The 23,954-nt window shown below is 41.5% G+C and overlaps 1 protein-coding gene across 1 annotated transcript in view; it reads left to right on the top strand.

Annotated features, from left to right (window-relative positions):
• si:ch211-269e2.1 (cohesin subunit SA-2) overlaps positions 1-23,954 on the top strand; it is a 126,015-nt gene that overhangs the window by 5,090 nt on the left and 96,971 nt on the right. Inside the window, exons 2-4 of the mRNA XM_048597887.1 lie at positions 17,064-17,252; positions 20,804-20,876; positions 22,459-22,617. Of these exons, the coding sequence (XP_048453844.1) occupies positions 17,209-17,252; positions 20,804-20,876; positions 22,459-22,617 (276 nt within the window). The 5' untranslated portion in view covers positions 17,064-17,208. The remainder of the gene's footprint in view (positions 1-17,063; positions 17,253-20,803; positions 20,877-22,458; positions 22,618-23,954) is intronic.

Here is a 23,954-nt window from a genome sequence, read left to right as displayed (position 1 = left end):
GATGGCAGTGGGAAGTCGACTAGTTTGATGTGGAAGGGATGTTTTCTTTTGTGGGCGAATCTGGAACTAGAGGGCATAGATTGAAAGTGAAGTGTCACCCGTGTAAGATAGGAAGGGGGGAAAAGATATTCTGTCAGAGGGTTGTGAGTCTTTGGAATTCCCTTCCTCAAACGGCAGTGGATGCAGAATCCTTACTTATTTTAAAGTAGAGGTAGAGAGACTCTTGATTTCCAAGGGGATGAAAGATTTTCGGGGACAATAAAATCTTGAGGCGAATGGATAGGGTAAATAGATAAGGTCTTCTTCGCAGGATAGGGGAGTCCAAAACTAGAGGGCATAGGTTTAAGGTGAGAGGGGGAAAGATTTAAAAGGGACCTAAGGGACAACTTTTCCATGCAGAGGGTGGTGTGTGTATGGAATGAGCTCGCAGAGGAAGTGGTGGATGCTGGTAGAAATACAATATTTAAAAGGCACCTGGATGGGTACACAAATAGGAAGGGTTTGGAGGGGTATGGGCCAAATGCTGGAAAATGGGTCTAGATTAATTTAGAATATCTGGTTGGCATGGACGAGTTGGACCAAAGGGTCTGTTTCTGTGCTGTACATGTCTGTGACTCTATGAGCGTATTGTGCAGTAAAGTAGAGTTGAGGATAAAATCAGATCAGCTATGACCTTCATGAATGGTGAAGCTGGCTTGAAAGATCTAATGGCCCTTGTTGAAATGTTCATAAAATATTACAAAGAGAGTAAATGAATGGGCAAAACCATGGAATATGGGTTTTCAACTTTAGGTTTGACATAGTCAGATTGCAATATTTTCCTAACAGTGAGAAATCAGGAGGTCTTTCAGAAATGGCCGCATTCTCCTTTCCCTACCTATAACTGTGGTCTTTCTTTACATGTTGAAAACACAGAGAAGGTATATTACAATTATTTAGATAAGGCGACTTTGCCAAACTGAATGAGGTCAGTTCCTCGCTCCAGTAACATCCTTCAATCTTGGGGTCCATTTTCCCTACGATCAGCAGTTGGCCTTCTTATATACTTTATAACTCAAAGGTGGATGATATATTTAAAGATTCTCCTGCTTCAATAGATTTTAACAGTTTCTATATTTATTTTTGTTGTGTTGTTAATGTCAATAAAAGCTTATATTAAAGTGTAGGTTCCAAACTCAAAATGAGAACAATAAATCATAATGATGCATTCTGCTGGGCGATTTAGCGGAAGACAAAGTTTCCATTTGTAAGATACATAGCTTAATAGTTATCATTTAGCACAAAGTGAGCAGATTTGATATGTGCAGAATGTGCCATTAATAAGTGCCACTGGCCAAAAATTTATTGCTCTGCAATCTTTTGGGGTATTTAATTATTTTTGTTTGGGTCCATTCTTAATATCTTCTGTCCTAGAAGATGATCCTGCATCCAGAATCCATATCACTTAAGTTTTAAATAGCACAGAGGTGTAACTCTGACTTCTCCTGTTCCTCCCAAGGAATGAGAGAATTGTTATGGTGCAAAAGAAGGCCATTCAGCCCACCATGTCTGCACCAGCTCTTTGAGCATTTTGACATGATGCTAATCTCCTGCCATTTTCCTGAAACCCTATGCATTATTTCTATTTAAATAATCATCTGTTGCCTTCTTGAATGGCTCAACTGAACCTGCCTCCAGCACACTTCCAAATAGGGCATTCCAGACCCTAACTGTGTGAAGAAAACATTTTCCTCAATTGATAATGACAAGTTGGTGGATAGGTGGCAGATGAAATTTCATGCAGAGAAGTGTGAGGTGATGCACTTTGGTCAGAAAAACATTGAAAAACAATATAAAATGGGAAGCTCAATTCTAAAGGAGGTGCAGGAGCAGGGGGACCTGGGTGTATATGTGCACAGATCATTGAAGGTGGCAGGACAGATGAAGAGAGCAGTAAATAAAGCAAACAGTGTCATTGGCTTTATTAACAGGGGCGTACGATACAGCCATTTTCGCTTGGCGGATGGCATGGTGACTGGAGAAACTGCTTAACGCGTTCACATTATTCAATACTTTTGGTGCATTGGATGTGGGAAGTGCTGCTGTGTTGCAGTTGCTCAGAATGGGTGGGTTTAAATTGTAAATAGCCCCAGAAGCTAGAGCACAGTGACCATATGATGGATCAAATCCTTTGGAACAACTGAATTTCCAGCCTCCACTTTGCTATATCCTGTGGTAAGGATGTTGTGGTTAGCCTCCTCCATGGTGCTCACCACACTCCTTCCAAGGAGTGGTGCGTCTTGGAGCAAATGAAAATCACACGCAACACTATTTAAAATTACAGAAATTGCTGGAGAAACTCAGCAGGTCTGGCAGCATATGTGGAGAGGAATCAAAGTTAATGCTTTGTGTCCAGTGATCCTTCTTCAGAACTGCTGCTGTTCAGAACTAGCTTTTTTTCCCCTAGATTTCCAGCATCCGCAGTTCTTTGTTTTATTTTACTATTTAACAGAACCAATCTAGGGGAAATCCATTTGGATGAGTATTTGTAGCCATGAGTGGCATGAAGCAGGCAGTTCCAGGGCTACAGCCAATAGTGGGAGAAAGGAGAACCAGGATGTTTTTCACAGATATTATTTGCTTGGAAAGTTAAAGACTTGAACTGTTTGTCTTTTTGATTGGTAAAATCTTATGTATTTGTCATCAACCTTTCTGATAGCAGTAAGAGTGTCTATAGAACTGACCTTCATTAAGCTGTCTCAGCTCTCACTTAGCTTCCAATTAGCAGTTCCGATCTAATTAACCAGCATGCAAAACCCCATGGGAGCGATAGTGAAGAGACTGAAGTGTGAAATATATTCAGGTGCACCAATAATCTGCACCGGATTTCAGATTTAAACTTCACAAATTGCATTGAGTTGTCTGATCTCGGATCTAACTTCATACATAGGTGGGTATGCCTGGTGAACACTTTGGGACATAATACCTTATGTTGGGTGAACATTTGGTGCCATTGATTACTGAATATACTTTATATTAGTTCATAAATGCTCACTATCTGTGAAGCTTCCTTATGGACTATGGAACAAGCATGGCTGTTTCTGTCTCTGGCTCTGATTACATTTGACAGGATTTGGGGCATTGTATAGATCCACTTCATGATTATGTTAGAATCTTCTTTTATGGAGGACTTAAGTCCATCCATTTTGGACTCAGTAGTTTGCCACTCAAAAGGCCTATTTTACTAACATTTTAGTAGCCATCATCTGCTGATGATCTCATTTGCCCCTTTTGTAGGCAAGTGAGAATGGGATTTTTGGTGTAGTCAACATTCTATCCTACTTGAGATAGTTCAGTTGATATCATGTGATTCTAGTACTGGCTACTTCTTTGATTTGTCTGAGAACACACCCATATTCACCGCAGAGTCCAATGCCACCCTGCATTTTCCTGATGCCTTGAAAATAAAGTTGAGCTCAAGGTTCCACTACACGACAAAACAACTTGGAAAAGTCTTGAATAGGAAGGAACTGGGTATACCATGTACAAAGGAAGACAAGAAAAAAAGAGACCTTCCACTTGTCACTCATCAGCCTAGTATGCTTGTGGACAGCCAGGCAATTGGCAGGAAGAGTCTTCATGAAGATCTCCATCCTCAACCACTTGAGTGCAAGAGGTGGAAAAAATATTAAATGGACAATCCTATTAAGATCTTCCCAAAGCAATCACCATCACAAAGGTATTGCCCAACCAACTCGGTTCACTCCATATAACATTAGAGTGAGTGTTTGGATGCAACAAAGGCTATAAAAATGGGCAATGTCTTGACTACAGTATTCAAGATTGGTTTACTAAATCTACAGCTGCTTCCTTAACCAAATAATAACCCAGTTAATTACCACCCTAATAAAAGCAAAATGCTGTGATGCTGAAGCTCTGAAATAAAAACAGAAAATGCTGGAGAAACGCAACAGGTTTGGCAGCATCTGTGAGAAACAGAATTAACGTTTTGAGTTTGATATGACTCCTCTTCAGTTTTCTCTCCACAGATACTACCAGACTAGTTTCTCAGCACTATCTCTCAGCATTATCTGTTTTTATTTTTCATTACTACTCTACCACCCCTCCTAATCAACAGATGAGGGAAAAAAGGAGCTACCAATAGTGCCATCCAGCAACATCTATTCATAAATTACCAACTCACTTCTATAGTTCTGGCATCTGTCTGTGTGGAGTTTGCATATTCTCCACGTGTCTGTGTGGGTTTCCTCCAGGTGCTCCGGTTTCCTCCCACAGTCCAAAGATGTGAAGGTTAGGTGGACTAGCCATGCTAAATTGCCCCATATGTCCACGGATGTGTGGGCTGGGTGGATTAGCTATGGGAAATGCATGGTTACAGGGAAAGGTGGGGGCAAGATCTGGGTGGGATGCTGTTCAGAGGGTCAGTGTGGACTCTATTGGCTGAATGGCATGTTTCCATACTGTAGGAATTCTATGATTCTATGATCTAAATATGAAATTGCAGTAAGTGGAAATTGGTCAGCTCGGGTGCAGAATCTATTCCCACTTGGGGCCCTTGTGGCACAGTGGTAGCATCCCTACCTTTTGAGCCAGGAGGCCTGGATTCAAGTTCCACCTGTCCCAGAGGTGTGTAATAACATCACTGAGCAGGTTGATTAGAAAATAGGTTACAAAAATAATAAATCTATTCCCACTTGTACAATTCCTGAGCTGCAGCAGGATTAACTGATTGGCCAAACTATCCAATTTCTACACGCGTTGATGGAAACAGTAACATGTGGCCAGACCCCATAGACAGCCGACACACTAACTTCCATGGGAATTACCCAGGAAGTTTGAACATTTAACTGTCAGATCCCCTACTCCCTGTGATCTTCACAAACATCTGATGGGATGCATTCGTGGATTTTTGAATGACATAGATACAGAGAGAGTGGATGTACTGACCTTATAGAGAATCCCACTACTTTATTCGAAGTAGTGTCATGGGACCCTTTACAACTCCCTATGAAAGCACACTTTGTTTTCTCCAACAGATGGCAACTCTGACAGTGCAGAACCCCTTCAGGGTTGCATTGAAGTATCAGCTGAGATTTTTCTCATTGGGGTGGGACTTGACCCACATCTTTCAGATTCAGAGGCATGTATGCTACCAACTGAGTCGAGGATTCATTTTTAACTAGCTTTTTTCACTCATATGGCACCAACAAATGAACAGCCACTTAATAATATGCAGCCTTCCTGAAGCTCACAAACTAAAGGAATGAAAGACTTGCACTTATGTTGCACATTTCTTGATGACTTGCCATCACAAAGTGCCTAATAGCCAATGCAGTATTTTTAAAGGATTGTCACTGTTGCAGCATAGAGCAGAACTGGCACAAGCAGGGTCAGTTGGAGACCAGCACTGGTACAGCGAGAGCTTGCTGTTTAATTCCTGAGGCCCAGTGTTAAATTCAAACTGTATTGATCACTGATTTCTTGTTGCACTATGTGAAGATCCAATCAGTTTGCTAAGAAGTCTTTGGAACAATTGGTGGCATTCATGATTCATAATATTGTAGGTTCAAGATCCCATTTTTAGGAAATGTCTCCTGTATATATTTTAATTTGGCTCTTTAGTGCAGTACTGAGGGAATGCTGCATTATCAGAAGCACCTGGGGGTGAATTTGGTCTGGCAGTAGTGAACAATGGTGAACCAAGCGACCTGTTTTTTTTGAATCAGAGATAGTAGGAACTGCAGATGCTGGAGAATCCGAGACAACAAGGTGCAGGGCTGGATGAACACAGCAGGCCAAGCAGCATCATAGCTATGATGCTGCTTGGCCTGCTGTGTTCATACCGACCTGTTTTTTTGCACTCTTTCCCCCTCTGACAATACCACAAAATGAAAACCCCCAAACTGTGCTATCTAAGGATTTCAGAGTAAATTTCCCTGCAATCTGACCCAGAAATGGAAGTGAAATTCGTACTATCAATTTAAAAATAAAAATTAGTGCTGCTAGGAATCTGCACTTGTGTCTCATCACCTTCAGTATCAGAGGTTGTCTATGCTGGTGGAATACAGACCTTTCATTTGCTACACGAGTCACAGCAAAATTGTTAATTTGGGCCACTTCATGAACTGTTTTGTGCAGTTCTTGTGCAAGAAAAGCATTTGGACTCTTTCCTAAGAAATGCATTGTGGGCTGACCAGCTTAGAGTCATACAGCACGGAAACAGATTCTTCGGTCCAACCAGTCCATGTTCTCAAACTAAACTAGTCCCACCTGCCTGTGTTTGGTCCATATCCCTCCAAACCTTTCCTGTTATATACTTATTGAACTATCTTTTGAATGCTGTAACTGTACCTGCATCCACCACTTCTTCTGGCAGTACATTGCACACACGAACCACTCACTATGTAAAAAATGTTGCCTGTTGTTTCAAATGGGCTCTTACACAGCTGACAGGGACCAAGGCTATTACTGCCATTCTGATCAATCTGGACAGGATGAAACCCCACACTCCAGCTGGGAAAGTGATCATGCCAGCAAATTCCTCCCCCCAGCAGGGTTTGCCTTCCTAGCTGTATCACATGCAAATAATAGCCACTATCAAAGAAAAGAAAACAAAACAACTTGATACATAATAATTAATAGCAGAAATAATTATGTGAAAAAATTGCCAGGCTTTACTCTCCATTTGCAAAATGGTACCTGACCATTTGCAGCCGTAGTCCTTTTGCAGAGAACCATGTCTCAGTCTCTTGATACTAAACTGACAATATGCATGCTTTCACGGTGCAGTAAATTCATTTTAAATATTACAACCAGGCACATTGAGGAAACCATTCCTGATACACTTCCCGAGATACTTTCTTTCTGTTTCTCTTGAAAATAAAGGATATCTTCGCCATCACCTCACCTCGTTTTCTGGAAGCTTCCATAAACAACAACAATCATGATGTTAATATGGCTTTTAGATGTTAGACTATCCATGAAGATGTACTGTAAGATTTTGTTAGCCTGGTTGCACGCCACACTCTATCTGTTGAACTGTTTAGAAACATATTTTGTACAGTTAAAAGAATGATAGTTTACTCACAGATCTCCAGCAGGTTTTGCTGTGTTTCTTTTCAATTTATACCACAGGTTAAAAAATCCTGAGTTACAGCAACAGCCATTTTGACACACCCAAACAACCGCAGGTGAATGTTACAATGGGGAGATTTTCAAAGCAGTATCCTGATCCATGCAGTTTTCAAGCTGTTCCTGGGTACCTGTTGGATGTACATAATGCAGAAGATAGCTTAGCAAAGAAGGTTAATGTTTTGTAGTTGAAACCTCCTTAGTTTTCCACACAGCGTAGACATTTGCACCATGCTCTGAAAATTAAAATTCCCAATGGAAACACTCTCCTCCAAACAATGACAATGGCATGATGGGGCTGTCTCAGCTGTGTGCACATCATCATTAAGTTATCCCCTGGGTACGCTCACAATATACCAAACTTCATTTACAGTTAGTAAGGCAGCAGCTTATTTAAAGCTGTACAAAATTGTTTTAGATAGGTATACAGCACGGAAACAGACCTTTCAGTCCAACTTGTCAATGCCGACCAGATATCCTACATAAATCTAGTCCCATTTGCCAGCATTTGGCCCATATTCCTCTAAATCCTTCCTATTCGTGTACCTATCCAGATGTCTTTAAAATGTTGTAATTGTACCAGCCTCCACCACTTCCTCTGGCAGCTCATTGCACGCCCTGCGTGAAAAAGATGTTTGTAGGTATAAAATTTTTAACACCTCCAACTACCTCAGCACAAACATTTTTTGATAATGCATTTCAATGTCAGCATCATTAATTTGCACAAACTAGCCACAAGTTGTTATTTCCTGTGATTCCCAAAAGTTTGAAGTGGTTACATGTTCAGACACAATGTATGGGTGTCTTCTTCCAAACTATTTCACTGATCTGAGCATGAGCTGTGCATTTTTTCTCAAGACATGACTGTAGTGCAGCAGTGATAGCCTGGTTATACATTCTTATAACAGTTAGTTCCTAACTCTTTATAAATGAGGTAACAATATAGCGCTCAGTTTGGAATAAAAAAGGACTGAAACTGTGCTGTTCAGTTTACGGTATACAGAATAGTGATTATGCAACCGATTCCATGGCAGAAAGGTCATATTTGGTTGAACCATTTGAATCATTCCCAATGTCACATGCAATGGTTTCGATGAGTGGCAATTACATCTTGATTTCTTCTTTGTTTCTGTTTCAAACACTTTGCGATGTATCTTCATCGAACAATTGATGGTTGTGATTTGTTAGGGGAGGCGATGGCCTAATGGAACTATTGCTGGACTGTTAAATCCAGAGACACAGACAATGTTTAGGGGGACCCAAGTTCAAATCCTGCCACAGCAGATGGTGGAATCTGAATTCAATAAATATCTAGAATTAGGAGTCTAATGATGACTGTGAATCCATTGCTGATTGTTGGAAAAACTCATCTGGTTCACTAATGTCCTTTAGGGAAGGAAACTGCCATCCTTACCTGGTCTGGCCTACATGTGACCGCAGCAATGTGGTCGACTCTTAACTGCCCTCTGGGCAATTAGGGATGGGCGATAAATGGTGCCTAGACAGGGATGCCTTCATCCTGTGAATGAATAAAAAAAATTGTTAATTAGAAGTTTTGAAAAATGATACTCTGTAATTGATCATACAAACCTAGGACTTAGGAGCAGGAGAAGGACTAGGCCACTTGGCCCTTCAAGCCTACTCTGTCATTCAGTAAGATCAAGGCTGGTCATGCTCTCATTTCCATTTTCCTATTCTCCCTGTTTGGTGCACCTCCCAGTCGCGAACCATTTCAACTCCCCCTCCCACTCCTTGGACGACATGTCCATCCTGGGCCTCCTGCGATGCCACAATGATGCCACCCGAAGGTTGCAGGAACAGCATTTCATATTTCGCTTGGGAACCCTGCAGCCCAATGGTATCAATGTGGACTTCACAAGCTTCAAAATCTCCCCTCCCCCAACCGCATCCCAAAACTAGCCCAGCTCGTACCTGCCTCCCTAACCTGTCCTTCCTCCCACCTATCCACTCCTCCCACCTCAAGCCCCACCCCCATCTCCTACCTACTAGCCTCATCCCACCTCCTTGACCTGTCCATCCTCCCTGGACTGATCTATCCCCTCCCTAACTCCCCACCTACACTCACCTTTACTGGCTCCAACCCCGCCTCTTTGACCTGTCTGTCTCCTCTCCACCTGTCTTCTCCTTTATCCATCTTCAATCTGCCTCCCCCTTTTTCCCTATTTATTTCAGAATCCCCTTCCCCTCCCCCATTTCTGAAGAAGGGTCCAGACCCGAAACGTCAGCTTTCCTGCTCCTCTAATGCTGCTTGGCCTGCTGTGTTCATCCAGCTCTACACCTTGTTGTCTCAGATTCTCCAGCATCGGCAGTACCTACTATCTCTGCAGCCTATTTCTGTACCTATTTCTTTATTATTTCTTATAGTCCTGACTGGGTTTAGTCCGTAAGAGACTCCAGAACCACAGCAGCAGGGTTTACTTGTAAATAGCTATTGAAATGACCTAGTAAACTGCTCAGTTATATCAAAATTGCCACTTAAAGTTAAAATCCACATGACACTCAACAAAGTAACTCACCATTGTAATTTTTTTGTATTCACATTTGGGATGTGGGCATCACTGGCTGTGCCAGCATTTATTGCCCGTCCCTAGTTGCCCTTCAGAAGGTGGTAGTGAGCTGCATTTTTGAACTGCTACAGCCCGTGTTCTGTAGGTAGATGCACAATGCCATTAGGCAGAGAATTTCAGGATTTTGGAATTTTATATTTCCAAGTCGGGATGGTGAGTGACTTGCAGATGGTGGTGTTCCCATATATCTGCTGCCCTTGTCCTTTATCCCACAGTGGTCATGGGTTTGGAAGGTGCTGTCTAAGGAACCTTGGTGAATTTCTGCCAAGCATCTTGTAGATGGTACACACTGCTGCTACTGAGATTCGTGGTGGAGGGAGTGGATGTTTGTGGATATAGTGCTAATCAAACTGACTGCTTTGTCTTCTGAAGAAGGTTTGAATTTCTGAAGAAGGGTCCAGACCCGAAACGTCAGCCTTCTTGCTCCTCTGATGCTGCTTGGCCTGTTGTGTTCATCCAGCTCTACACCTTGTTATCGCAGATTCTCCAGCATCGGCAGCCTGCCCCTACACCGCCCCCCTCACCCCCATCCCAGGCCCCAAGAAGAGCTTCCACATCAAGCAGATGTTCACCTGCACAATGATGCCACCCGAAGGTTGCAAGAACAGCACCTCATATTTTGCTTGGGAACCCTGCAGCCCAATGGTCTCAATGTGGACTTCACAAGCTTCAAAATCTCCCCTCCCCCAACTGCATCCCAAAACCAGCCAGCTTGCCCCGGCCTCCCTAACCTGTTCTTCCTCCCACCTATCCCCTCCTCCCACCTCAAGCCGCACCCCCATCTCCTACGTACTAACCTCATCCCGCCCCCTTGACCTGTCCGTCCTCCCTGGACTGACCTATCCCCTCCCTAACTCCCCACCTACACTCACCTTTACTGGCTCCATCGCTGCCTCTTTGACCTGTCTGTCTCCTCTCCACCTATCCTCTCCTCTATCCATCTTCTTTCCGCCTCCGCCTCCCCCTCTGTCCCTACTTATTTCAGAACCCCCTTCCCCTCCCCCATTTCTGAAGAAGGGCCTAGGCCCAAAACGTCAGCCTTCCGGCTTCTCTGATGCTGCTTGGCCTGCTGTGTTCATCCAGCTCTACACCTTGTTATCTCAGATTCTCCAGCATTGGCAGTTCCGACTATCTCTGACTGCTTTGTCAGTTTGTGGAGTTGAGTTTGTCCGAAGGAGTCAAGCTTCTTGAGTGTTGTTGGGGCTGCACTCATCCAGGCAAGTGGGGAGTATTCCATCACATTCCTGACTTGTGCCTTGTTGGTGGATAAGCTTGGGAGAGTCAGAAAGTGAGTTGCCCACTGCAGCTTTCCTAGCCTCTGACCTGCTGTTGTGGTCACTGGATTTACATAGCTTGTCCATGGTGAACCCCAGGATATTGATGGTGAGAGCAATTCTCAAGGGCAATTAAAGGTGGACTGATGGTCTTGCCAATGATGCCCACATCTCATGAACGAATCCAGATAATACCACTGCTTAAATCAGCACCTTTCGGAAGTGGAAGAAAGAAAATATGAAAAAGCAAACTGCAGAGATGAGAATTATAGGTCATGAACAATGGAAGTTGGAAATAAAGAGCAAAAGTACACCACAAGTCATTTAGTCTGTTGTGAGACCCTTCTTCAGAACTGGGGAAAAAAGAATGAGTTCTGAAGAAGGGACACGGGACCCGAAAAGTAAACTCTGATTCCTCTAACAGATGCTGCCTGACCTGCTGAATTTTTCCACCAATTTCTGTTTTTGTTTTTCAAAAAAAAAGGTGGCTCTTTATAATCAGGAATGCCATCTGCATTGATGTTATAACACAAGTTGCTCCAATGGATTCTGTTCCTATGTCTGGGTCTTGTGGATGAAATGATTTTTCATGCTCAGCTTCAATAATGGGCCAAGTGTGCAACAGTCACAGTGACCACTTTGCTTTGCTGACTCAAGTCTGAGGAGTGGATAATTGGCTTCTTCACCTCTCAAAGTACAGAAATAAATGATGCTTTCCTTAGGATTTAGGATTCTGCAGCTTAGAAATGATGATGCCATTGACCTGGGTAATTTTCAAGTAGTATGTTACAATTTTCTAATTATTTTCCTTCTAGAATGTGCCTTTTGCAGGATTCTCCTTTTGCATCTTAAAGCAATAAGCTTCAGTAGAGATTCTGCACCAATGGATAAGCACATTGGCATGCAAATCTGTGTTTGTTAATTGGAGAAGTTGCTGACAGGATCATGCTATCTTTTGACTCTGGAATAAAACAGTTTTGGTTCCTGAATTTAATATTATTTATTCATCGAGAAATGTCAGAAGAATATTTATCTTCCAGCTTTGCTCCACAGTTTTATCAGTGAACCTTATAAGAGAGCTTAGACCATAGAATCCAATCTTTGATTTGTAATTCTGTTGACAATGGTTCAAGCTGTTAGGCAATTAATTTTTTTATTCACTCACAGGATGAGTGGCGAGACTGGCTAGGCAGCATTTATTGCCCATCCCTAATTGCCCAGAGGGCAGTTAAGAGTCAACCACATTGCTGTGAGTCTGGAGTCACACGTAGGCCAGACCAGGTAAGGATGGCAGTTTCCTTCACTAAAGGACATTAGGGCCATGATGTCTCAGGGAGGGAAATGGGAAATGAAACTACACCTCAGAAATACTTTATTGACTATAAAGCACTTTGGAATGCCTTTTAGTTATGATTCTGGGACCACTGTGCTCTAAACATTACAGCTACTTACTAGATTAATCCAGGTCAATTCAGCTATGCTTGTTAATTAACACAAACTGCTTCCACTAGCAGGTCAGCCAGTATCCAGTGGACACAGTTTTAAGACAAGTCAAGGCCGCTCGGTAGTAGTAGAAGCATTTCAAGTATGCTGTGTTTACTTAATGTTGTTGGAATTGAGGTTTTTCACTGCCTGATTGATGTTCTTTACCTATGAGAATGAAAAAAAATGTTTTTTCACTGGGGATGCTGTAGATGAATTATTATCCAACAACCTGCTGTGAAAACTCTGTTCACATTTTGATAGCTGTAACAAATTGTACTTCAAATTGAATCCACAGCATTCAAAAGCATTCAATACAATTGTGAATAGAACACACCTCAACGTTCTAAAGAAAAGTTAATTCACCTGAGCTCCCAATGCTAACAGATCTATTAAAAAAGAATCCAGGCTCTGAATTTTGATCTGGAATTTCATCAAAAACTAATCCTTTCCTTTCTGGTCCGTACCTCATTTGTGTTCCAGTTTTGCTTGAACTCTGTTAGCTTTGGAATCTGTTAGTACAGGCAAACAGACTAACAAACAGGGGCTGTAACATGACATTTGCCAATTTTCAGTGCATGCACTTGTAATATTTGATAAAAGAACCAGAGAGGAGATGAGGAGAAATATTTTTATATTGTAAGTTTTTACAACCTGAAATGCACTGCCTGAAAGGATGAAGGAAGCAGATTCAATAGTAACTTTCAAGAGGGAATTTGATTATACACTTGCAAACATAAAAGGAGAGCATTCATCCTCATCAGTCCTGTCTGTCAGTCTGTTTAAGGCTGTTTTGTACCTCAAATCCATTTATCCACCTTAGCTCTATAAACTTGAAAAAGAACAATTTGCAGATCAATGGGGAAAGAGTGGGGACTACTTGAATAACGCTTTAAAGTAGCCTACCCATGAACATTGGACAAATGGCCTTTGTTGTTGCATGTTTCAATGTGGATTATTTTGCTCCCAGATACTTACTTTTGCTAATGACATATTGATTTCATATATTCGAAGAAACAGATCTTTTGGTGATCAGGCTGTGTTTTTGTGAATTTGAGGAACATTATTTAAGCTAAATTTTGTCTTAATAAACTGGAAGGTGCTGATGACTCCATTAGGAGAATAATATTCAAGGATTTGCAGAGCCTGGCAGTGGAAAGGAATTCAGTTAATATTAGGTGAAGCTGTAAATTTGATACAATTCAGCAGACTAGTTATTTGAACTCAGCATATTAATTTAGCTCAACACTGAATCCGCCTGGGTAATAATCATCAATGTCTGCTCATTAGTCCTTTTGCTATTTTATATATTGATACATTGTAACAAAAAAGCAATTAAGTCCATTCCCCTATAGACATGAAAAATCGTCACAAACCAGAATGTAAAGTGATCTTAATATACGTGAAAAGGCAGAAAACCCATTATGTCCTTTGGATTTTATGGCCCTGAGATAGTCCAATGTCTTCCCAGATTTGCAACCGATCACTTTGGCTACTTGCCTATAGGGAGTATCTGAGAAATGATCATTGAAGAACAATGACCAAGTTTAATTTTGGCTGATAATGTACGGCTCAGAGTGTGGAGAAAGCCTCTGATGTGCATCTTCCCTCGATTTTTATTTTGACAATCTATGACTATCAGCAGACCTTAAAATTTGCCCCCAACAAATGTCTGACATGCTAATTGTGCACAGCACGGTGGCTCAGTGATTAGCACTGCCGCCTCACAGTGTCAGGGACCCGGATTCAATTTCACTCTCGGGCGATTGCCTGTGTGGAATCAGTTTGCACATTCTCCCTGTGTCTGCGTGGATTTCCTCCGGGTGCTCTGGTTTCCTCCCACGGTCCAAAGATGCGCAGATTAGGTGGATTGGTCCTGCTAAATTGCCCCGTAGTGACCGGGGATGTGCAGGCTAGGTGGGTTAGCCATGGGAAATGCAGGGTTACAGGGATAGGGTAGGGGGTGGGTCTGGGTGGGATGCTGTTTGGTGTGGAGTTGGTGTGGACTCGATGGGCCGAATAGCCTGTTTCCACAGGGTAGGGATTCTATGATAAATCATGGGAGATCATCAAGTTTCATTTTAAAACAGATCGCAGTCGTGACAACAAGGCTGTCTCTCTCTGTACAGTTTAGCCCATGATCTAATAGAATGTTGGAACAGTGCTGAATGGCCTTCTTATTTTCCTATAATGTCAAAGTTAAAACAGCGTGCTAAATGCTAACACACTGTTCCAAATGCTGCTGTGCATTGTTGCTTCTGTTTTTGATGTTGTGAAAGTCGATCCTGGTGGGCATTTCCTGTACAAGATTGAGCTAAGTACTCCCCTTTTCTTGCAGTTAGAAGAAATGTTAAAAATCGCTGAGCTACAAATCACTAAGATCATGGTTTGAGATTACATCTCCGAGAAAGGCTCCATTTCTTTCCATTCATTTATCAACATAACATTTCATATGCACAATACCTCTCCCAATATTGTAGCATTTTTCACTCTCTAATTCCTGTGATCGTAACCTCATTGCCTGAATTTTTAAGAGAAAATGTTCTGCACTCCTCTGCTGACAGCTGTCTGTGTGTAACTGATGTATGTATAGCTCCTTTCACAAAGATACATATGCATTAGCTGCCTATGAATCTCTCTCGCTCTTTGTGAAAAGCAGTGAGAATCTGGCCTTTGGAAATCTTCAATTGGAAGAAATTATCAGGTGAAAAAATGCTACAATAAACTGTGGGCCTGCAGTCTTGTGAAAATATTAAACTTGACTCATTCGGGTAATAAGCAGGAAGTTGGCCACCTACCACATAAATCTCTTTGAGATACTGTGCTAAATAGTGCTGAGGATAATGTAGTTTGGTTGTTTATCATGTGCTTTTTCTCCTTCACATTATGTACCTTTATGTGCTGCTGTAAGATACTGTACCAGAGATAATTCTCCCTTCACATAGCCCTCTTACATGTCATAGAGGCACAGACAGGGACCATTAGGCCCATTAGTTTCATGACAGCTCTCTGGAACAACCCAGTCAGTGCAATTTCCCCGTTATATCTTTGAAGCTATGCAAGTTTATTGAAATCCTTGCTCTTGCTTCCACTACCCTTCTGGTCAGTGAGTTTCAGGTCATTACCACTCACTGTGTTAAAGAAAGATTTTCTTTATGTTCCTCAGAGTCTCTTACGACTAAAGCCTGAAATATTTGTCCTCTTATCCTTTGGCCATCAGCTAATAGGAATAGAGATAGTAGGAACAGTTTTTCTTTGTCTACTTTATTTTATATTGTCACTTTCATTCTTGTGCAAAGCTAGAAAATGGTCTTACTACCCCTGTGCCATTTTCCTTTAACTAACCAGTGTGCTTCCTGAAGTGCTCACCTCTTCCCTTAAGGACATGCGTCATTGTCAGTGCATTGACTGAGGGATGACCTGGTGAGAAGTAGTTCTCACTGTCACCTTGATTATAGAGATGTTTTCCATTCCTGCTGCTCTCATACTAGGAATGTTTCTGCTTATCTCCTACCTTGGCATTATTTTGTAAAAGAGAGATCAACACAATAAAAACAAATTACCTGATCATTATGGCATTTGTGATACAGGCTTCTAATCTACTTTCATTCGAGAAATTGGATTCTAAAGAAGTGGTAAATGGATTTTTAGTTTTAGTTCTTGAGGGTAGCCTTTTTTGATAAAAAGGTCAGAAAGTCTTTTTTGAATAGTGAGTTCAAATATAATTTCCGAGGAAGCATGGGTCCTAAACTGGGCAGCTAATTGCTGATTGTCTAGAGTGTTGAGTTTTGTGATCTACAGAAATAGACTAGCAGTTTGAGTTCAGAAGAAGATAATCTCACCAGGAGAACAACGGTTTTTAACTTTGTAGAAGTCTCCAGGTTGTGAGAGTTGTAAAGAAATCTTCAGGCCAACGGAGCTGAAAATAAGTCTTAAGCCATTTTAGCAAACCAAGGAGGAGAACTGAAAAGAGTCACTCATCTGCATTTATGTGTTCCTGGGAGAGACAGAGTGGCTTAAATCTGGCAAATGGGCAGAAAGTCAGCTGTGTAAGAAATTTTAGAGTGAAGATACTTCCCTGGAGTTGAGTTATGCTTGTAAAGAATGTAGCTGGGAAAAAGTGTTAAGAATTTTTGAATTATTTTGTAGTTTAGGCTAAGATCTTACTAAATTGTGTTATATGTAGCTTTTTTGTCCAATAAAGTTATGTTCTTTTGGTAAAGTTGTTCAATAGCTTTGTGCAAATACATGCAGTGACTGACCAACCAGATTGTGGAAATAGAATTCGTAATCAAACTCGATTTTACTCTGGGATTTGAGTTGTTTAAAATTACCACTAGCTGGGATCATCACACATTGTTGTTTGTAGGTGCTTGTTGAATGCAAATTAGGTGCTGTGTTTTCTACGTTTAGCAGTGACCATACTTCACAAAACATTCAATTGGCTATAAATTTCTTTGAGATGTCTTGTGGTCATGTAGAATACTATGTAAATGTAAGACATATCTTCTTTTCTGTTTTCATACAGAACACCACTGTATCCACGTTTCATTAACACATTGTATGTGCTTTCTTTTCATTTCTGCAGCTCTGGAACAAAATGTGACCCAAAACGGAGGAGTTCCTGAGGCAGGGACTAAGAACATGCAGCAGATGGACACCATATGATGGCTCCCAATCTAAGAAGGCCACTTTGTTAGACCTTTGACTGCATTTCTGAACACGAAGCAGTGATGATAGCAGAGCCAGAATTATCCAGCAAGGCCTCCCTCCAAAAGTAAGGAGCCACTTAACTGATGAATGATTCATTCTGGGTGGATGTGAGTCATAGTGTGCGAGAAGGGGCGGGGGGAGGTTGGGGGAAGCGAAGTTGATGCTGAACAAATGTCTTTTAAAAGTTGCTGGGTTAGTTATCTTTCCAAATTTGCCTGCTAGCTCAGTTCCGGGGAGGGGGGGGGAATAAAAATAGAATTGAATAGAATATAATTATCTTTATTGTCACATGTACTCAAATGAGTACAGTGAAAAGTTTATAAGTTGCCATTTACAGTGCCATCTTCGGGACAAAGTTATTTCGTCAGTTACAAGATCTTAGAAAATAGAGAAATAAAATGTCTAGCATTTCGGAAATAAAAGTTCAGAACAACGGACTTCCAACCTGGACCACACTGGCAACGAGCCTCCAGTCCGCACTGGGCCTTGGCTCCAGACTGCGCCAGGCTTCACCTTGAGGTTTATGAAGCTGGGAGATCGCTTTGGAATCACCTTGAGACTGGGTGGCCGAGCCAAAACCATGCTAGACTGAGAGACTGCCACGTACTGCTACACTGGGCCAAGAGGACGCCATGCTGGAGGGCTGCCAGGGGAGGCTCCTACGGCAGGCCGAGAGGATCCACGATGGTATCTGTGCTGAGACCGGGAGTCAAGCAGCGGCCGGGAGTTGACTGGAGGCTTTTTAAAAATTGCATCATTTCTTCATGAAATATGTGATGGAGGTTCAAATTCTATTATTATTGTTTGGAAACTTGAGTTCTAAAGTTGTAGTGAACCTGTGGAATTCCCTACCACAGAAGGCTGCGGATGCCAAACCACCGAATTTATTCAGGAGAGAGATGAGTATATCAAGGGGTATGGGGAGAAAATAGGAATATGGCATTGAGATATGGAGCCCAGATCATATTGAATCATGGAGCAGGTTCAAAGGGCCCAATGGTCTATTTCTGCACCTAATTTCTATGTTTCTATGAGAGAAGAACTGACACATAGATCAGAACCATGGTCAACAGTTCTCATGGAAGAGACCTACTCTTGTTCCAATTGCTATGAAGTTATTACCCGACAAATCAGATGCCAGACTGAAACCTGGCTAGATAGATCGTATTTCGTTTGTTTTGGTTTTAGCAAAGTAGTTTCTTGCTCAGACAATAAGCATATAATGCTGCAGATTTTGCTTTAACAATAAAACAGAAGTTTATTAACAATTGTAATGAAGGTAAAACAGAATAAGCCTGTTTAAACATGAATTCAAAGATTTCCATAAAGACAATAAAAGTATAATGCTATTAATCCCAAAACACTCCTTTATAAATTGAAAAGAAAAACAACAGCTTTTACATAGTACCCAAAGCCCATCCCCGGTACAGTCCCTCAAAACACACCTTATACAGTAACCAAAAACACCTCTCATCTGGTACTCACACCAGAGTGACTGTCTCTAAAGCCTGAATATGTTTAAGTTTTATGTGGCTTTAACTTATAGAGTAGAACTGCAGTAGCTTTCCCTGGATCTATTATTTGCCTGAGCTTAAATTTACTTTACTTGAAGTGACCTCTTTGGGGTTTTACACCTACATTACATTGTTGAGACTACCACTAACTCTTTAAGGTAATCTAACTTCATTAGATCCCTCCTTTCTTGGGAACACTGTCTATACAGCCAACTTCATCGAATTACATCAAAACTCCAAGTGAAATTTAAAAACAAAACTCTCTCTCTGTCCAATATGTGGGTATTTCTATTAAATTTTAAAAGAACTTCTTCTCATCTTCTGAACTGGAACTTATTTATATTGTTCAGTCATAAAATCTTATCAATGTACACAAAAGCCCATTACTTCCAGTGCTAGACCTCAAAAACTGTAATAAAAGAAATCACCACTTACAAGCTAATTATTAACTTCAGACATACAGAAAATTGACATTTTACTAACTCTAAAACTAAAAACATAAATTTACAATAAGTAATATATTGCACAATCTAGACAGATGTGAGTGCACTCCGAATAAAGTGTGCAATGTGCAGAATGTCTGCATTTGTGCATAGATATTTGGATAATTGTGAATGTACATAATTGTATAATGGATTGACTATGGGGAGAAAAGTTTGAGGGAAGAGATTGGTACGTTGACTTTACCCATTCTACTGAGTCACACGCCATCTGTGGGTGAAGACAAAAAGTTTCATTCTTGCTTTTGTAGGATGTAAATACATCTTTACCAGTTCCCTATAGTCCTAGGAATTTTGCCTGTCCAATTGTAGTTGTACTTACTGCTATTGTGCAATAAATCTTCTGGTTAATTAAGAACTGTGACTATTCTGTACATATATGTCATGGCGATGAATAGTCCTCTAATTTTTTATTTCAAAAATATACTTTAGTTTTAAAAAATGTCTTTGTACATATTGTCACAAATTCAGGAGGCGAACAACATTTGAGTTTGACTCTATCCCAACAAACCCAAGGCACTAAGGGGTCTGATAACTGAATGGACACTCAGTTACCCTCAGCAGGAAGACCTCAGACAGGCTGAGACATAGCAAAGACAAAGGAGGTGGGAGACAGCAAACTCCCTCCGCACCCTTTCCCAGTCCACATTCTCGTGGAGGTAGAAAATACCACAAGATATCACGATTGGTCATGTGAGAAAATGCTACGAGTTTTGCTAGACTTCGGCCCTCTGTTTCTGCAACTATCCTGACTAATCCCACCCAAAACGTCAGAAAAAAGTACAAGCCCCCTTTGCTCTGATGCTAATGTCCCTTCTCATGAGTAATATTTCTGAGATCTATTGTCTCAAAATGCTAGCATAAATCTTAAAATCCCCACAGTGTGGAAGCAGGCCATTTTGCCCATCGAGTCCATAATACTGACCCTCCCCTATCCTATCCCTGTAACCCTGCAATTCCCATGGCTAATTTACCTAGCCTGCACATTCCTGCACACTATGGGCAGTTAAGAATGGCCAAATTCACCTAACCAGTTTTTTCTTTATTCATTCTTACAAATAGGGTATCACCTGGCTAGGCAGCATTCATTGCCCATCCCTAATTACCCAGAGGGTAGTTAAGAGTCAACCACATTACTGTGGGCCTAGAGCCACATGTAGGCCAGACCAGGTAAGGATGGCAGTTTCTTTCCCTAAAGCACACTAGTGAACCAGATGGCACATCTTTGGACTGTGGGAGGGAACCCACGCAGAAATGGGCAGAATGTGCAAACTCCACACAGACAGTTGCCTGTGGGTGGAATTAAGCCTAGGTCCCTGAAGCTGTGACACAACTAACCACTGAGCCACCATGCTGCCGCAAATCCTGTATTATGGAAACCGAATTTGGTTATTTCAACTACTACGGGGACAGATGAAAAAATTCATCCAGCGCTGTATAATATTGGTTGGATTTCTGGTTCTCCACTACCTCACCCAGATTTAGATGGACCATGGAAAATAATCTGCAGAATAATTCCAGTGCCCTTTCTATTGCACAATAGAATTGGGTCAATGTAGTCCAGAGTCTCTAGATGTTCATGTGTTGTATGTATGTTGCAGAGAGAATGAGAGCCACTTGGAGCCTGACAATGATCTGGAAAATCAGAGGAGAGGAAGTGGAGGTTCCATATCGGTGAGTACACAGAAACTTCCTCTCCTAGCAACAAGATAGGTGCAAGATTCGATGGTAGGGGTCTCTTGATCCCAAGATTTAGTTTTGATTTGATTTGATTTGATTGATTTATTGTACGTGTGCCTGAGTACAGTGAAAAGCTTTGTTTACGAGCAGTATAGACAGATCGTAGGGTGAAAAAAAAACAGACAGAGCAATACAAGTTATATTGCACAGGGCGTACGCTATGTAAGATCAACATTAGCAAGATCAGCATTATTTGAAGTTAGAGCGTCCATACAACAGTCTAACAACGGCAGGGAAGAAGCGTTTTTGAACCTGCTGGTTTTAATTCTCTGATATTGCTATAAGACTGTGTCTGTATTACGGTTTGTTTTAAATTTAGGATTCAATAATCCAATGTGACCAAAACTTATAGAAGCCACAAATATTTAGAATCTATTATTTATATTGCTCACACTGCAAGTCGAGTCATTTTTTAACCCTATGTGTGTTTTAAAAATTCTCCCTCCACCACCGAAGCATAGTGGAGCAGAGTATACCATCTGCAAGGTTCACTGCAGAAATTCACCAAGGCTCCTCCGAAGGCATCTTCTATGCCAGCAACCTCTGCCATCTGGAAGCAGATGGCCAGCAGATACATGGGAGCAACACCATTTACAATTTCCCCTCTAAGGCACATACCATCCTGACTTGAAACTATATTGCCCTTCACTGTTGCTGGGTCAAAGTCCTGGAATTCCCTCTGTAACAGCATTGTGGGGGTCACTACGTTGCAAGGACTGCAGCAGTTCAAGAAGGCAGCTCACTGCTACCTTCTCAAGAGCAATGTGGGATGGACAATTAATACTCTCCTAGCCAGCGATGCCCGTATCCCATGAGCAAAAAATTAAATATAGATTTCTTTGATGTGGCCAAATTAGACTTCAAATATACAAATAAAAGAAGAACCAATGAAATAAAAATGAATTAAAACAATAGAACAAGATTGAGGGTGATCTAATTGATGTGTTTAAGATGGTTAAAGGATTTAACAGCATTAATAGAGAGAAACTGCTTTGCTTTGTAGAACAGCCTACAACGAGAGGATTTCACATTGAAATTAGAGTGAGCTTGTTCATAGGTGAGACCAAGAAGCACTTCTTCATAAAAAGGCAATGGAAATTTGAGACTCCTTCCCTCAGAAAGCTATCGAGGCTGGGGTCCATTCGAACATTTGAAATCTGTGCTAGATAGATTTTTGTTGGGTGAGGGTATAAAAGAATAGGAAAAACGTAGTAGATAAGATATAAGTCATGATCTACTCGATCTACATGTTCTCATGTTTACAACGGCAGGGTTACATAATTTGATTTCAGGTTGCTAGAGGCAGGAGCAGTGACATTCAGTGGAAAGTAGTGAGCTGAGCAAGTGAAGTGTTATGAATGGCAACAGTTGAAATTTTAGGCACAAACAGAATGTGCTGGAGAAACTCAGCAGGTCTGGCAGTATCTGTGGAGACAGAAACAAGAGTTAATGTTTCAAGTCCTAGTTTTGGAAATCAACTGTAAAACATTCTTTCCCTTTTTGTTTTTTTTAAAAGTCGTGGAAAAGGAGAAGGAGGAGCCAGTCTGAGAAAAGCAGAAGGAGAGCGTCAGTGTGTTCCCGCCAGGACCGCAGGAATGGACACAGGCAGAGGAGTGATGACATTGAGGCTGTCACACTGTTTGAGGTGGTCAGGATGGGAAAGAGCGCAATGCAGGTAATTTTGTATGACACTGAGAACATCCTTCAAGACTGTGTGGCAAAATCTAACATTCCAGCAAGACTGGTAGACTGTAATTCATGTTATTTGTGGCCTTTATTGCCAAACAGTGGCCTTTGACTAGTTGGCACTTCTCCAGCTCAGGGACACTAGTCCCAATTGTACCCTGAGGTGCTAGCTAAAACCAGTCAATCCAGAAAAGACTTGATCTTTTAAGTTATATACAAACATATGAATTAGGAGCAGGAGAGGCCACTCAGCTCCTGGAGCATGCTCCACCATTCAGTAACATCATGGCTGATCCACATTCCCACTGAACCCCGAAAACCTTTCATCCCTCGAAAACAAGAATCTACCCAATTCTGCCTTAAAATTATTCAAGGACTCTGCTTTCACCACCCTGTCAGGAAAAGAGCTCTAAAGACGTATAAACCCCTGTCAGATAAGAATTCTCTTCATCTCCATCTTAAATGAGTTGCCATACCTTTGGCCCCTTCAATTGTTATCGAGGAGCATTTTACCTGATTTTTCTGTCTGCTGCGGGAAACCTTTCGGTCTTTGATCCTGTTTCCAGGAAAATGGGCCAGAGGCAGAACGATGTCGATAAATGTGACGTCAACTGGTGGCAGGAATATTTTGACTCCTGCTCCTGGGTGTTAGACAAATATTAATGGTACCAAAGACATAAGAAATAGACAGAGAAAGGAAAACAAACTGTCTTTAAATTGCACAATTTGCTGACCCTACAGGTTGAAGGCTTGGGCTCTTATGGTTCAAGGCTTACCTGGTCTGGAGGCAGGTCTGAACAGGTTGCCTCAAAGTATTTTACATAGTTGCCATTGTTTTGGACAAAGACATTCTATATTGTAACATTTGTAAAATTCTGGGTATAGCATTGGAGGATCAATTGACTAGTATTGGAAAATTGTGGGTTTCTATTAAACCAGCATTTCGATTTTTTTTTTCTGCCTAATAAAATCCCAATCCATCCATATGGTTAGTCTTCAACACGGTCCTGTCAATAGGACCTCCACATAAAGTACTAAAACCATATCTGCAAGTATTTAGAAAGAGAACAAGGTGCAGGGCTGGATGAACACAGCAGGCCAAGCAGCATCATAGGAGCAGACAGGCTGACGTTTCGGGCCTAGACCCTTCATCAGAAAAGGGGGAGGGGAAGGGGGTTTTGAAATAAATAGGGAGAGAGTGGGAGGCGGATAGAAGAGGGATAGAGGAGAGGATAGGTGGAGAGGAAACAAACAGGTCGAAGAGGCGGGGATGGAGCCAGTAAAGGTGAGTGTAGGTAGGGAGTTAGGAAGGGGATAGGTCAGTCC

The sequence above is a fragment of the Rhincodon typus genome, chromosome 6, assembly GCF_021869965.1.
Source record: "Rhincodon typus isolate 14 chromosome 6, sRhiTyp1.1, whole genome shotgun sequence".
Taxonomy (NCBI): Eukaryota; Metazoa; Chordata; class Chondrichthyes; order Orectolobiformes; family Rhincodontidae; genus Rhincodon; species Rhincodon typus.
The sequence above is the reverse complement of the archived record's forward strand: the minus strand, read 5'-3'. Positions and strand labels throughout refer to the sequence as shown.